We start from the raw sequence: 12,831 nt of genomic DNA on the forward strand, positions 1-12,831 counted from the left end.
TAGTTCGTCGCTGAAAATACCGCAGTTAGATGACCCTCGTGGGTACCTACAAGTGCCTCATTGACACTTTAGTGATTAGGACAGTACTTCGCGAGTTAGATAATTAATTACAATTAATTAATTAAGTCTCATTAACGAAAAAAATGCTGTCCGCTTCTCCACAGTACTGCAAACATTACACACTAGGTTTTCGTCGAGTTACGCCATTACTCTTTTTTAAAATCTTGGTGCATGATAGCTGGGACACCATGTATATGTATATCTTTGTAAATAATGGTTGTGTTTGAAAAAAAAAGGTGCGCGCGCCAGTTGAACCCAACCCATAAGCAGCTTCACTGCAAAATCAGGTTGAATCCTGAGCCTGTCTGTGGCTGTTTAAATTACTCCGCGTTTTGTAGCGTGACCTACATTGGCCGAGGTTGAGCAGTTTCGCGTGGCTCCTGGAGAGCCGTGCTCCGCATGCGCAAGCAGCAGTGACGTCTCACGGCGCAAAGCTGGCGCGTCGGAGCCACCGCCGCAGCTACTGGACTGGACTGGATTGAATTGGATTGGATTGGAAATTGTTTTAGCAGTAGTACAGATGATAATGAGCTAATCCTAGACAACCAGGAAACACTGGAACAACCCGTTGAACCTTAGCTTACGCTACGAATATCCTGACATAGCCGAGCTAAGCCACTGCTAATTTTTATCTTGTCTTGTTTCTGTCCTGTTTTGTTTTGTTCTTTTTCAATAGCCTTTTCACGGGCGTTTCGATGCGAAAAATGTCCACCGGAAGTGAAGGACCACAAAAGGTTTCCGCGGGTTATTTCGCATACCGTTTGAATAACACGGGAAGAAAACAAAGTTGGCTGCCATCATCATCATCCCGCCTCGATCAGCGTTGGCGAGGAAGCTTCTGCAGCTTGGCCTCCTCCTCTTGGGCCTGCAGAAGCGTCGGCGGCCGCGATGGTTGTGCCGGTGACGCTCATCAACGACATCAAGGCGGCCGTGGACCTGTCAAACCAGGCCAATGTGGAGGATGGCAAGAAGCAGTTCGCCAACGCCATCCGGCTCTACCGCAAAGCCATGGAGTCGTACCTGAGCGCCGCGCTGCTTATCCGCAACACGTGCGCGCCCTACGTGGAGCGGGCGCAAAAGCTCAAGGAGTTCGCCGGAGACGCCGAACACGAGGTGGCCGGAGATGGACTGCCCGAGCTGAAGAAGCTGCACCAGGCCTCCGTGCTGTCCCAGGTGAGCGGGAACGTGCACTTGTCGGGCCGGTGGCGCTGAGCGGCCTTCATAGAGTGCTACTTTGAGCCTTTTGGGTGGACATTGCAAAAGTTTGTTAGCTCTGCACAGACAGAATTAGCTGTGGCTTAGCTCGGTCATGCCAGGAAATACGTAGCGTGAGCTAAGGTTCAGCTGTTTATTCTTGGGTTTCCTGGTTGTCTAGGATTAGCTGATTATCATGCTTACTGCTGCTACAAGGATTCCCTATCCAATCCAAGCCAATTCAATCCAATCCAGTCCAGTCCAGTCCAGTTCACTAAAATGATTTCCTATCCAATCCAATCTAATCTAATCCAATCCAATCCAATCCAATCCAATCCAATCCAATCCAGTCCAGTCCAGTACAGTCCAGTCCAGTCCAGTCCAGTCACTGCTCCTCGCGCATGCGCAGCATGGCTCTGCAGGAGCAACGCGAAACGGCTATCAAGCGGCTCAGGCGCAGCGTCAGACTTGGCCACTGCGAAACGGAGGCGCACAGCTGGGCGCTCGCCGGTGCCAGTGCGTCTGCCGCGGCTATGACGTCACTCCTCTGGAATGCGCAGACCGGCGAATGTGCAAACCCAATTCTCTACACACGTACTCCAGTTGGATTCGATTTCCAATCCAATCCAACACAATTCAATCCAAATCAAATCCAATTCGATCCAATCCAATCCAACCCAATCTCCTCGCACTTGCGCAACACGGCACTTCAAGGTGCACGCGAAACTGCTCAACCACGGCCAGTGTAGCTTCCACTACAAAACCGAAGCCACTGGACCCAGAGTAGCGCCCTATGTGTGTCCAGTCACTTAACCCTCGTCTGTGTCAGCGCTACGAAACTTTTGCAAGGCCTTCATAGCCCCGTGCAAACACCCCTGTCAGGCGACATAACTTCAGCAGAGCACGCTGGACTCAAGGTCAATCTAGATAACGCGTACAAAATAAAAAGCAATGGTCACAGGTTTCGCTACTTTTGTTTGGTTTCTAATTGCACCCGTTCAATTCTTTACCGTCCTGCTGTTGTTTCCGTCTACTCATTCGTGACAAATGCGTTTGACAACGCACTGGGCTGGGCTGCATTTAGTGGGCAAGGGCTCATTCGCTGTGCTTCAAGTCTGCGGGCTGAAACTGTTCTTGAACTGCAGGCCAAACCAAAGCGGTTGTCTCTACTGGCACTGAGAGGGGACCCGAAGCTACATTTTTAAACGCAAACCCAATACAGTGCCGAAAAAAATGCTTTGCCGCTTCACGGAGAAACAGTTCGGCTACTCACGTAGATTCTACATCCCCATTGGCGCTACAAACACATTCATGACTGGTTTTTCATCTTCAGCATGATGGAGGCAACCGGAACTAAAATGTTTCTCTCCTGAACGCGCACCCAAACTAAACCGGCATTGTTTTTGTTAGTACAGCGTGCTTTCCTGCAGAGTTTCTGCACCGCTCCGAAAAGAACTTAGACGCAGAGAACTCCTGTTTCTCCCCCGTTTGAGTGTATGAGCTACCGCACTCTCTCATTGCAGGAACACACTTCAGACTGGAATTTCTGTTCTGTAGGCAGCAGTAGCACTTGACGTGTTGTGCCCAACTACGCAGTGATATTGAAGAATAACGTAAGGCTGTTCATTTGAACCCACCTTTTTTGACTCTGCCGACACCTTCCGTTTGTTCTAAGACTTGCGCAGACTTGCTCATGCCAAACGTACCAAGCTAGCAATTTCCTCCTGCTTACAAACAACGATTAATTCGAACCCAGTGCGATGTTACGGTGGGAAAACACCTATAATGTGTTTTAGTGAGTTAAATATGGCGTTCCGGTTATTCAAATATTTACGAGCTTTGTGGCGATTGCTATTTGTGGGAGGTTCGTAGAAGTGCTCTTTCTCGTGCAAGTGGCAGTGGAGGGGGAAACCCCCCTACGACAGCGCCACAGCCGCACAAGATCGCTGTGGCGGGGCTGTAGACACACGGGCCGTCGTGTGTGCGCAGGTGCTTCCGCCGTGGTGCACTGCCGCCGGAACCGTGACGTCGGGCAAAAAGATCAACTTCGTCTGCGACATCCAGGGCATCGACGGCGCCAAGCTCGTGCTCACCCAGATCATCACGGATCCGAAGGCGAAGGCCGCCTCGACGATCTTGCTCCACGGACCGCACGGCACGGGCAAGTCGCTGCTCATGAAGTCTCTCTACGTCAAATATCCCGAAAAGTCCATCTTCATCGTCGACCTCGACCTCTTCGTCATCGGTGGCCTGACGCACGACGCGGCCAAGATGACCAAGATGCTGGTGAGGAACTTCAAGAAGCACAACACGGGCGTCCTGGTGCTGGAGTGCCTCGACCAGCTCTACTTGGCCGACTACCCCGACGCCAAGAAGCCCGTGGTCGATGCCGTCAAGTCCGGGCTGCGGGAGTACCTGGCCGAGGTGGCCGCCAAGAAGGAGTACCGCGAGATCATCATTGCCACCGCCAACCGGCCCTGGCTCATCGAGGAGGGAATGAAGGGCGCCTTCGATGCCCGCATCAACATCCCGATCCCGGAGACCGAGGAGGCCCGCCTGGCCATCATCAAGGAAGAGCTAGGCAAGCTGCGCTGCCCGACGTACAAGGACGGAGACATGGAGGACCTGGCCAAGAAGACCGCCTGCTTCTCGCGCTACCAGCTGCAGCGCATCGTCCGCTACGCGCTGGCGCGCAACTTCCACAACCTCGAAGCCGTGAAGATGAAGGAGGACGCCGAGAGGTGCAATCACCTGAACAAGCCCGACATGGACGCCGTGGCGCCCGTCATCACGCCTGACCTAAGCGAGGAGGACGCGCCCAAGCACGCCGAGTTCATTCAGGCGAACCCTACGGCCAACTAGCGCAGCGGAGGCGGCGCACGACGGGTGCGCCGGGAGGACGAATTACCGCGAGTCCGTCTCGTTCGTGGACAAGCAAAATCAACGGGCATGCCCTGAAATAATCAGCGGCAGCCAGCGCTAACCTCTCATGTCTTGTATGTTCTCACAACCGACAATATGGTTTGCTCATTCACGGTGTAAATTGCAGAAATTGTTAGATTAACATTTTTATACCCGTAAAAATCACCAGTCCATTCGATGACTTTTTGGCCCGGATTCATCAAGCTTTTCGCACGTAAGAGATTGTAAAAGAAGGTTCGAATTGACCAACGTTTTGGTTATGTCCCGTTTTCTTTCGGGGAGCAAGAATGCTTGCACCGGCGGCTAACCACAAAGTGCTTTGCTCTACCAGGTGTGAGCAGCTTCACAAACCTGGCCACTTAACACGGTTGTGCTTCACCTGGGACTGTCGTTTATGTAGCCCCTTGGTGTGTGACAGCCCACAAAGGGTTCGGTGAGGCTACGCTGGTACCCAGTGCAAACCAATGAAATTATGCTCTTTGACGTCCCAACCGAAGCGAGTGTGAAGACAGGCCGTAAAGGAACAGTCCAGACTACGGACCTTCCAAGCATTCGACATAAAGGGAGGGAATACTACCTTACGATCAAGTTGTCACTTCTTGAATACGAGCTCGTAGAGCTGAGAATGCGGTACTAAAACGAACGCCTTAGATCTCTACGTTTCATGAAACGCGTGAGGGGAAAAACTTCATTGTAAGATGCTTAAATCTACACGGAAAAAAAAAATTGGCCCCGTATCTGCTCCTTTCGTTGTAAATGTCAACAAAAGACGATAGTCTTTATCGACATTTGCCAAGTAAATGCCTCCCTACGCTTTCCTGCTCTCCTCTCATATTGTTCCTCTTGCGCCGCGCTCATCCCAACGTAAACACGCCAAAGGTTTGTTCAAGTCAATTTAAATTTACCGCGTTCCACTGCTCCAGGCCGGGTGCCTCGATGCCAGCGCTCCCGTACGGCGGAGATGCGCGAGAATCGAAGCGTCCTACTTTACGTTTCAAGCTGAACGGGGAACCTATCCAGTGGAGCCTTTCGTAACTGTTGCCGCTTTATTTCTTAAAATGCCACCAGAAGCTATAGTGGCGCGGGCGACAGCAGGCGGCAGTGCGAATTTTTTTCTGCACTGGATGTAGTATTTATTTCACAAAAACTAAGCGTCCATAAATTTTTATAATAAAGGATCACTGCAAATATCACTTATGTATTGATTATCTGTCTTATATTTGCGCAATGTCTTGTTCTTGTTCAACAATGTTCACAAGTATGAACATATAAACCGAACTTAGACGTGTAGATTTGGCTGTGAGTATATACAGTTCCACTTTTGCCGGGTGGCTGAATGGAGTCACAGACAGACATACAGACAGACGAAAATTTCTGGGTTTAAGCAGCCCGAGAAAGACTATCGTCTTTGAAATCGGAGCGCGAAGCGTGAGCCGGGGATTACCCTCCGGGAAAAGGAAGCAGCAGTGCCGGAGGAGGGTGGGCCGCTGCCGCCCGCGCAATATGAGCGGCCTTGAGAGGTGGAGGCTAAATAGTACACTCTATTTTATAAGTAGGTATCACGAGCTTCTTCTCACTTTTAACGCGTTAAAAATTGTGTTTTTTTTAAACCTTGTATTCGGGGAACATCAGGGTTTTCAGCAAATACTCTCCTAAATTTGGCGCTTGTTCGAAATGAATCAGTAATGATGACCATGAAGAGGATTCATTACCACCAAGAAATTAAACATGTTGCATTCACAAAACGCTGGTCATCGACCTTTTACACATTTACGTGCGTACTTTCTGTAGCGACACCCTTTAGGAACCGCCAACACTTCTTCCTTTTTTTCATACTTGCCTGAAGTTTTGAATGCGTTTCGTTAGTGCAAGAACCCCTTTTCTTCTTTGATGCTCATGTCATTTCATATCTTCTTCGCCCACCACGCGAAATCCACATTTCTCTTTCAATTCTCTAGTAATGCGCCTCCTGTATCAGTGATGCGTGATGCCTGTAAGCTGTACTTTTCTTGTTCTTCTAATAGTGTTTGTCGCCTTGGTTCTGTTTTGCCCCAAGATTTAGCGTTCTACAATTGTCACTAACTTGAACACTGTCCTGCTCGAGCCATGGTACTTGCGACATTGAATTGAATTACCCATATATTGAATTGTGCATCTCTAGTGAACCAACCACATCCCGATCCACAACAAACTGATGCACAACTATTATGTGAAATGACAGTTTATTGAAATAAAAGTGGTCTAGCACGCATTGTCTGTGTAGGTCCTCCCCCGAACGAACACGCAAACTTGCACAGATTCTCGACTCTATTGCGATGCCTATTGCGATCATCACGAACTGAACTACCAGCGTTTGTTTATTTTCTTTTACCCTCCCCTCCCCCCCCTCCTTTCGTCCATCGTGACCAGTGGTCATCCTTTTCTTTATCACCGACTCACATGTTGCACTTCGGGAACTAAACCATCCCTTTTCATTAAATTCAACGGCCACTACAATATTTCGAACTATTCAAGAGTTACGCTGCGAAAATGTTCAAATCCGCATGGTCTGTACCCCGGCTCACACCTTAGGGACCACAGGTAACCATATGGCACACAATGCTGCCCGGGAGTGTATCTTCAACCCTCCCATGGCTACCTCTTCGGTCCTACCACATAACGGGCCTGCTCCTCCACAACCGGATGCATCCCTTCCTATTTGGTCCCAGCAATACCGACAGTACAAGGTGATGAGTAGGAAACGGCTGTTTGATGCATCGCCACCAGGATTCATTTCTACTCTCAATTGCCCGAATAGGCAAGGAGAAATCTTTGCTAATAAGGTCTACGCGAACTCTGCCTATACTCCGGATATCATTCGTAAATGGACTCATCCACATAGGGACTCTCCCTCAAAATGTCCATTTTGTGAATCACACACTGACTCTAACCTTTTTCACCTAATATGGATATGCCCTCACTTTGTTCGGGGTCGAGAACAACTCCTCGCCTCTCATGCCCTCCCAAAGGATGTGCAAGAACACTTACTAAGAGTTCGGAGTGACACCACCCTACTTGAAGGAATGGTGCGGTTTTCACTACACAGTGGTCTCTATAAGGTTGTCTGATACGTGAACGACGATCCCTTCTTCTGTGTGCCCTTTGGAAGAACTTTTGTCCAGTTTGTGCACATTCACAGTAGTGCCATTCAGTGTGTTTTTTTTTCTCTTACAAACTCAATAGTCTACGTGAACGCCGGTCCCTTCTTCGGTGCACCCTCTGGAAGATCAGCAACTTGTTGCCCAGTTTCTGCAGATTCACAGTACTGCCCTTGAATGTGCTTTTTTTTACTCAAGAGCGCTACACAAGAACTGAATACTATCACCTTTCGATAATATGTAAGCCCTCACCCCACCCCCACCCCTTATTCCCTTTTCCCCGCCAGGGCTTCTTGCCTCTTTCTCATTAAAGCCTATCAATGAGTCAATCTTCTAAAAGTTCCCTCTCTCTCTCGCTCTAGCGCCAATTCCTCCATCTTTGGTTTTTTTGTAGTTGGTATTGTAGTTGTTGTTGCTATTGTTTTTTTCTTTGAGGGAGGGAGTCCCTTTCTCTTTCTCTGTCATTTTTTTCTTTCTCTTTTTCATCGAAAAGGGTTCTTTCTTTGTTTTTCTTTTCTTTCTCACTCCGCCACTGCTGTTACCTCTGTCAATGGATTGTAGGGCTTGTCAAGCTGCCTGGCGCGGCTTTTTCCTCTACAAATCCCCCATCAAAATATGTATCATCATCATCATCATCATCACCAGCCTATCTACGCCCACTGCAGGGGAAAGGCCTCTCCCATTATTCTCCAATTACCTCGGTCCTGTGCCAACTGTGACCAATTTATCCCCGCAAACTTCTTGATCTCATCTGCCCATCTAACTTTCTGCCGCCCCCTGCAACGCTTGCCTTCTCTAGGGATCCACTCTGTTACCCTTAATGACCAGCGGTTATCTTGCCTTCGCATTACATGCCCTGCTCACGTCCATTTCTTCTTCTTAATTTCTACTAATATGTCTTTAACACCAGTTTGCTTCCTGACCCACTCCGCTCTCTTCTTGTCCCTTAATGTTACACCTATCATTTTTCGCTCCATTGCCCGCTGAGTCGTTCTCAATTTAAGTTGAACCCTCTTAGTGAGCCTCCAAGTTTCTGCCCGGTAGGTGAGTACCGGTAAGATGCAGCTGTCATACACTTTCTTCTTCAGCGACAATGGTAGGCTGCTATTCATTATCTGAGAATGTCTGCCGTATGCACCCCACCCCATTCTGATCCTTCTAATTATCTCTGCCTCATGGTTGGGATCTGGGGTCACAACTTGGCCTAAGTATATATATTCGCTTACTACTTTCACTGCCTCCCCATCTATCTCAAACTGCTGTGCTGTCCCGAGGTTATTGATTATTACTTTGGTTTTCTGCATATTAATTTTCAGGCCCACGGTTCTACTCTGTTCGCCCAGTGCGGAAAGCATGCTTTGCAATTCGTCCCCCGAGTTACTTAGCAGGGCAACGTCATCAGCAAATCTGAGGTTACTGAGGTATTCTCCGTTAACCCTTACTCCCACCTGTTCCCAATCCAACGTTCTGAATACTTCTTGTAAGCATGCTGTGAATAACATTGGAGAGATTGTGTCTCCTTGTCTGACACCCTTCCTTATATGTATTTTACTGCTCTATCTATGGAGGATGATTGTAGCTGTAGACCCATTATAGATATCCTCCAGTATTCTTACATAATGCTCATCTACCCTCTGGTTCCGTAATGCCTGAATGACTCCTAGGGTTTCGACCGAGTCAAATGCTTTCTCATAATCTATGAGGGCTATATATAGGGGTTCAGTATATTCAGCGCACTTCTCTATCACCTGATTGATCGTGTGAATATGGCCCATTGTTGAATAACCTTTACGGAACCCTGCTTGTTCTTTAGGTTGACTGAAATCTAAGGTTGCAGAGATTCGGTTAGCGATTACCTTGGTAAATACCTTGTAGACGACTGACAGTAAGCTGATCGGCCTGTAATTTTTCAAGTCCTTCATGTCGCCTTTCTTATGGATTAGGATGATGTTCGCGTTCATCCAAGATTCCGGTACCATTGCGGTCATTAGGCATTGCGTGTACAGGTTTGCCAGTTTTTCAAGTACAATTTTTGCCAGTTTTTCAAGTACAATTTCTCCGCCATCCTTCAAGAGGTCTGCTGTTATCTGATCCTCACCAGGTGCTTTGCCCCCTTTCATTTATTTCAAAGCCTTATTTACTTCTTCGGTCGTTACTGGTGGGATGTCTATCTCCTCTGAACTACTGTCTCGTTCGGCATTATCCTTTATGTCCCGGCTACTGTGCAGATCCCTATAGAACTCCTCGGCCACTGTGACTATTTTATCCCTATTTGTGATGACATTGCCTTGCTTATCCTTAAGTGCATACATCTGATTTTTCCCCACGCCAAGACGTCTCTTCACTGCTTTCAGGCTACCTCCGTTCTTTACAGCGTATTCGATCCTCTCCATATTATACTTCCGTATGTCAGCTGTCTTACGCTTATTGATTAACTCGAGAGCTCTGCTGGTTCTATTCTGTTAGCTGCGATGGAGATTCTCATGGTTAGCCGTTTCCTGATTAGATCTTTCGTCTCCTGAGAACGTTTACCAGTATGCTGTCTAGCCATCGTGCCCCCGACTTCTACTGCACACTCCGTGAGAATGCGTGTGAGGTTGTCGCTGGCTTCCTGTGTGGTAAGCTCGGCTTCCTCGTTAAGGGCGGAATATCGGTTCTGCAGCGCGATTCTGAATTCTTCTACTTTACGCATTTATCGGCTTCTTTCGTGCTAGCTTGTTGCGGTCCCTCCTCAAATCTAGCCAAATTTGAGATCTTACCATGCGGTGGTCACTACACCTTACCCTTCCGAGCACTTCCACATCCTGCACGACGCCAGGGTTATCGCATAATATGAAGTCTATTTCATTTTTGTGCTCCCCGTTCGGGCTCCTCCAGGTCCACTTCCGACTCTCGCGTTTACAGAAGAAGGTATTCTTTATGCGTAGGTTATTCCGTTCTCCAAACTCAACTAGTAGGTCCCCCCTGCTATTTCTACAGCCCAGACCATAGTTCCCAACTGCCTTGTCTCCAGCCTGATTCTTGCCTACTTTAGCATTGAAGTCCCCCATAACTACGGTATACTGCGTTTTTACTTTAGCCATTGCCGATTCCACATCTTCATAGAAGCGTTCCACTACTTGGTCGTCGTGGCTGGATGTGGGCGCGTAGCCCTGCACCACCTTGAGCTTGTACCTCTTATTGAGCCTAATTACAAGACCTGCTGCCCTTTCGTTAATGCTATAGTATTCGTCTATGTTGCCAGCTATGCTTTTATTGACTAGAAATCCCACTCCCAGTTCTCTTCTGTCCTCTAGACCACGGTAACATAGGACGTGTCCATTTTTCAGCACCTTCAAGGCTTCGCCTGCCCTCCTAACCTCGCTAAGCCCTATTACATCCCATTTAATGCCCTCTAATTCCTCGAACAACACCTCGAGACTTGCTTCGCTAGATAAGGTTCGCACGTTAAACGTTGCCAGGTTCAGATTCCATTGGCGGCCTGTCCGGATTCAGGGATTCTTAGCACCCTCTGCTGCGTCACAGGTCTGACCACCGCCGTGGTCAGTTGCTTCGCAGCCGCTGGGGACTGAGGGCCGAGGGTTAATTGGCCACCCTGGTGTAGTAACGGCCACAACCTTCCATGAATACATGTATTCATGGGAGGTTGTGGCCGTTACTACACCAGGGTGGCCAATCCGGCTCTGGTGAGGGAGTGCATTACCGGCAATGGTCGCCGGGGTCAGGCCGCACCCAAAGCCCCTTTGTGCAATTCCATCAATGCGCGAATTTTTTTTTTTTAAATCCGTTGGGAATTGTCCGGCACCGGGATTCGAACCACGGTCCTCCTCCACGCGAGGCGGGTGTTCTACCTCTACGCCATCGCTGCATCTTTCAAATTATGTATACTTTATGGAAATAAAACAATGCAATACACTATCATCTGCATGCGCCATGTCGGTCTCCATTCAAGACCTGTCCTAACATTGAACGTATCTTAGCCGGGAGAAAGTTCTCTTGATATCACAACTTCCATTAGCTCGGCACAAAAATATCGCTGCCGCATTTGCCAGCCTGCAGTATAGCGAGCGGCAGATTTATGCCAGTTCTTTCTCGATTAGTTCAAAAGCTGTGCTTGTCGGGGTTGCTTCCTGCAAGCACTGGTTAAGAACGGCGGACCTGTCAGCGCACGATTGTGCAGACCGCTACATTGAAAAGGTCCATTCGAAGAGAAATAGCGTTTAATCCGATTCTCCTGCACCTCGTTCGGGTTCAGGATTAGGTAAGCTTGGGGTCTACCCGAAAACGAACAACCCTGTTTTTACACCCTTCCTTCTTAACTTGTACAGGTGTTCGCTAAAGAGTGGAGGCAGTGCGCATTCAGGGGTGACGTGAATGTCCCCATGAAAAAAAAATTACGGAGTAACAACTATTCCTTACCCTGCTGTTTCTTTGTCTTTTTTTTTTGCTAGCTTCGAGCGAACGATTTTTTTTTTCAGTCTCGTGCAACCAGGTGCATTCAAACCGCACTGCGTGTTCCCCGCCCATCTCAAGAAGCAAGCCCAGTACCCAGAAAGCCCAGTAATTTTTTACAAAATACTTCGTTTCATCAAATAATTAATCTTAAAGTTAGCATTTTATACATTTACTGTCGTGTTATGCGACCTGACCGCCAGATAACATTGCCATCAGAAGTCTGCGTCAACACCGTGCGCCCCAAAGTTTGCGTCAAAGTCTGGCGGACTCTGACTTGGGCGTAACAAGCGCGTATATAGCAATGCATTCGGCTTACGCCGGAGTACGCCGGTTTCTTACGCGCTTACGCCGGTTTACGTCTTTGCGCATGTACGTGGGTTTTAAGCGTGCATGTGGTTTGGCATTTATTCGGGGTAAGACTGGGAGAAAAGCCTTTGCCGGAGTCAAAGCGAGATATGGGCCTGTTAGGGGAAGGACGTCAAGAGATGGGTAAGGTGCAGCGAGCTGCGTCTTGGTCTTGTCTGTAGTCTTCTGGGAGAAGGGGGCGGAAGAAACTTGAGTGTTGCTGTTGTGTTTTAAATGCGGAGCATTTCATAGGCTCGCCTGGTTCTCCGTCATTGATGGCGGCGCCTTCCACACGCTCACTGCGCATGCGTAACTCTCCTCCTTACACCCACAGCTCCGCGATACGACACTATAATAAAAAGAAATAGTTAGCGGCGCCCGGTTTCGATCCCACGACTCTCTGGCCGCAACGGGAGGTACGCGGTGCTCTTCCCACTACGCTACAAATCCGGGACAGGAGCAAGTGCTACGAACGCACCTGATGTCCTTGACTCATTCAAACTACGTCAAGAAGCTACTGATACAACGAAGGCGCGCGAAGCTGAACGTCAACGGAAACGACGAAGTGAAAACTTTAGAGGGGGATGCTGAATTTCCCATGGGAAAGCTGTGGCGGGAAGCGCCAAGCACCTTGCAGCTCAACCAGCCCCGTCCGCAGCGCCTGTGATGCTGATTGTGGCAGGATGCCCCTAGGGACTGGCCAACCAAAGAATCCATC

General features: G+C 48.7%; 1 protein-coding gene across 1 annotated transcript; it reads left to right on the forward strand.

Moving 5' to 3' along the window:
* The first annotated feature begins 948 nt into the window (after positions 1-948).
* LOC144142004 (vacuolar protein sorting-associated protein 4-like) lies at positions 949-4,116 on the forward strand. Its single transcript, XM_077673434.1, has 2 exons — positions 949-1,233; positions 3,244-4,116. The coding sequence occupies exons 1-2, from the start codon at positions 949-951 to the stop codon at positions 4,114-4,116; spliced, it is 1,158 nt and encodes a 385-aa protein (XP_077529560.1).
* The last annotated feature ends 8,715 nt before the right edge of the window (positions 4,117-12,831 follow it).

This window comes from Haemaphysalis longicornis, unplaced genomic scaffold, assembly GCF_048455015.1.
Source record: "Haemaphysalis longicornis isolate Haplotype H1 unplaced genomic scaffold, Haemaphysalis longicornis Haplotype H1 scaffold_6, whole genome shotgun sequence".
Taxonomy (NCBI): Eukaryota; Metazoa; Arthropoda; class Arachnida; order Ixodida; family Ixodidae; genus Haemaphysalis; species Haemaphysalis longicornis.

Coding starts and splice junctions, on each gene's coding strand:
- LOC144142004 (XM_077673434.1), top strand. CDS start 949: ATGGTTGTGCCGGTGACGCTCATCAACGACATCAAGGCGGCCGTGGAC. Junction 1,234..3,243: donor AGGCCTCCGTGCTGTCCCAG/GTGAGCGGGAAC, acceptor GTGTGTGCGCAG/GTGCTTCCGCCGTGGTGCAC.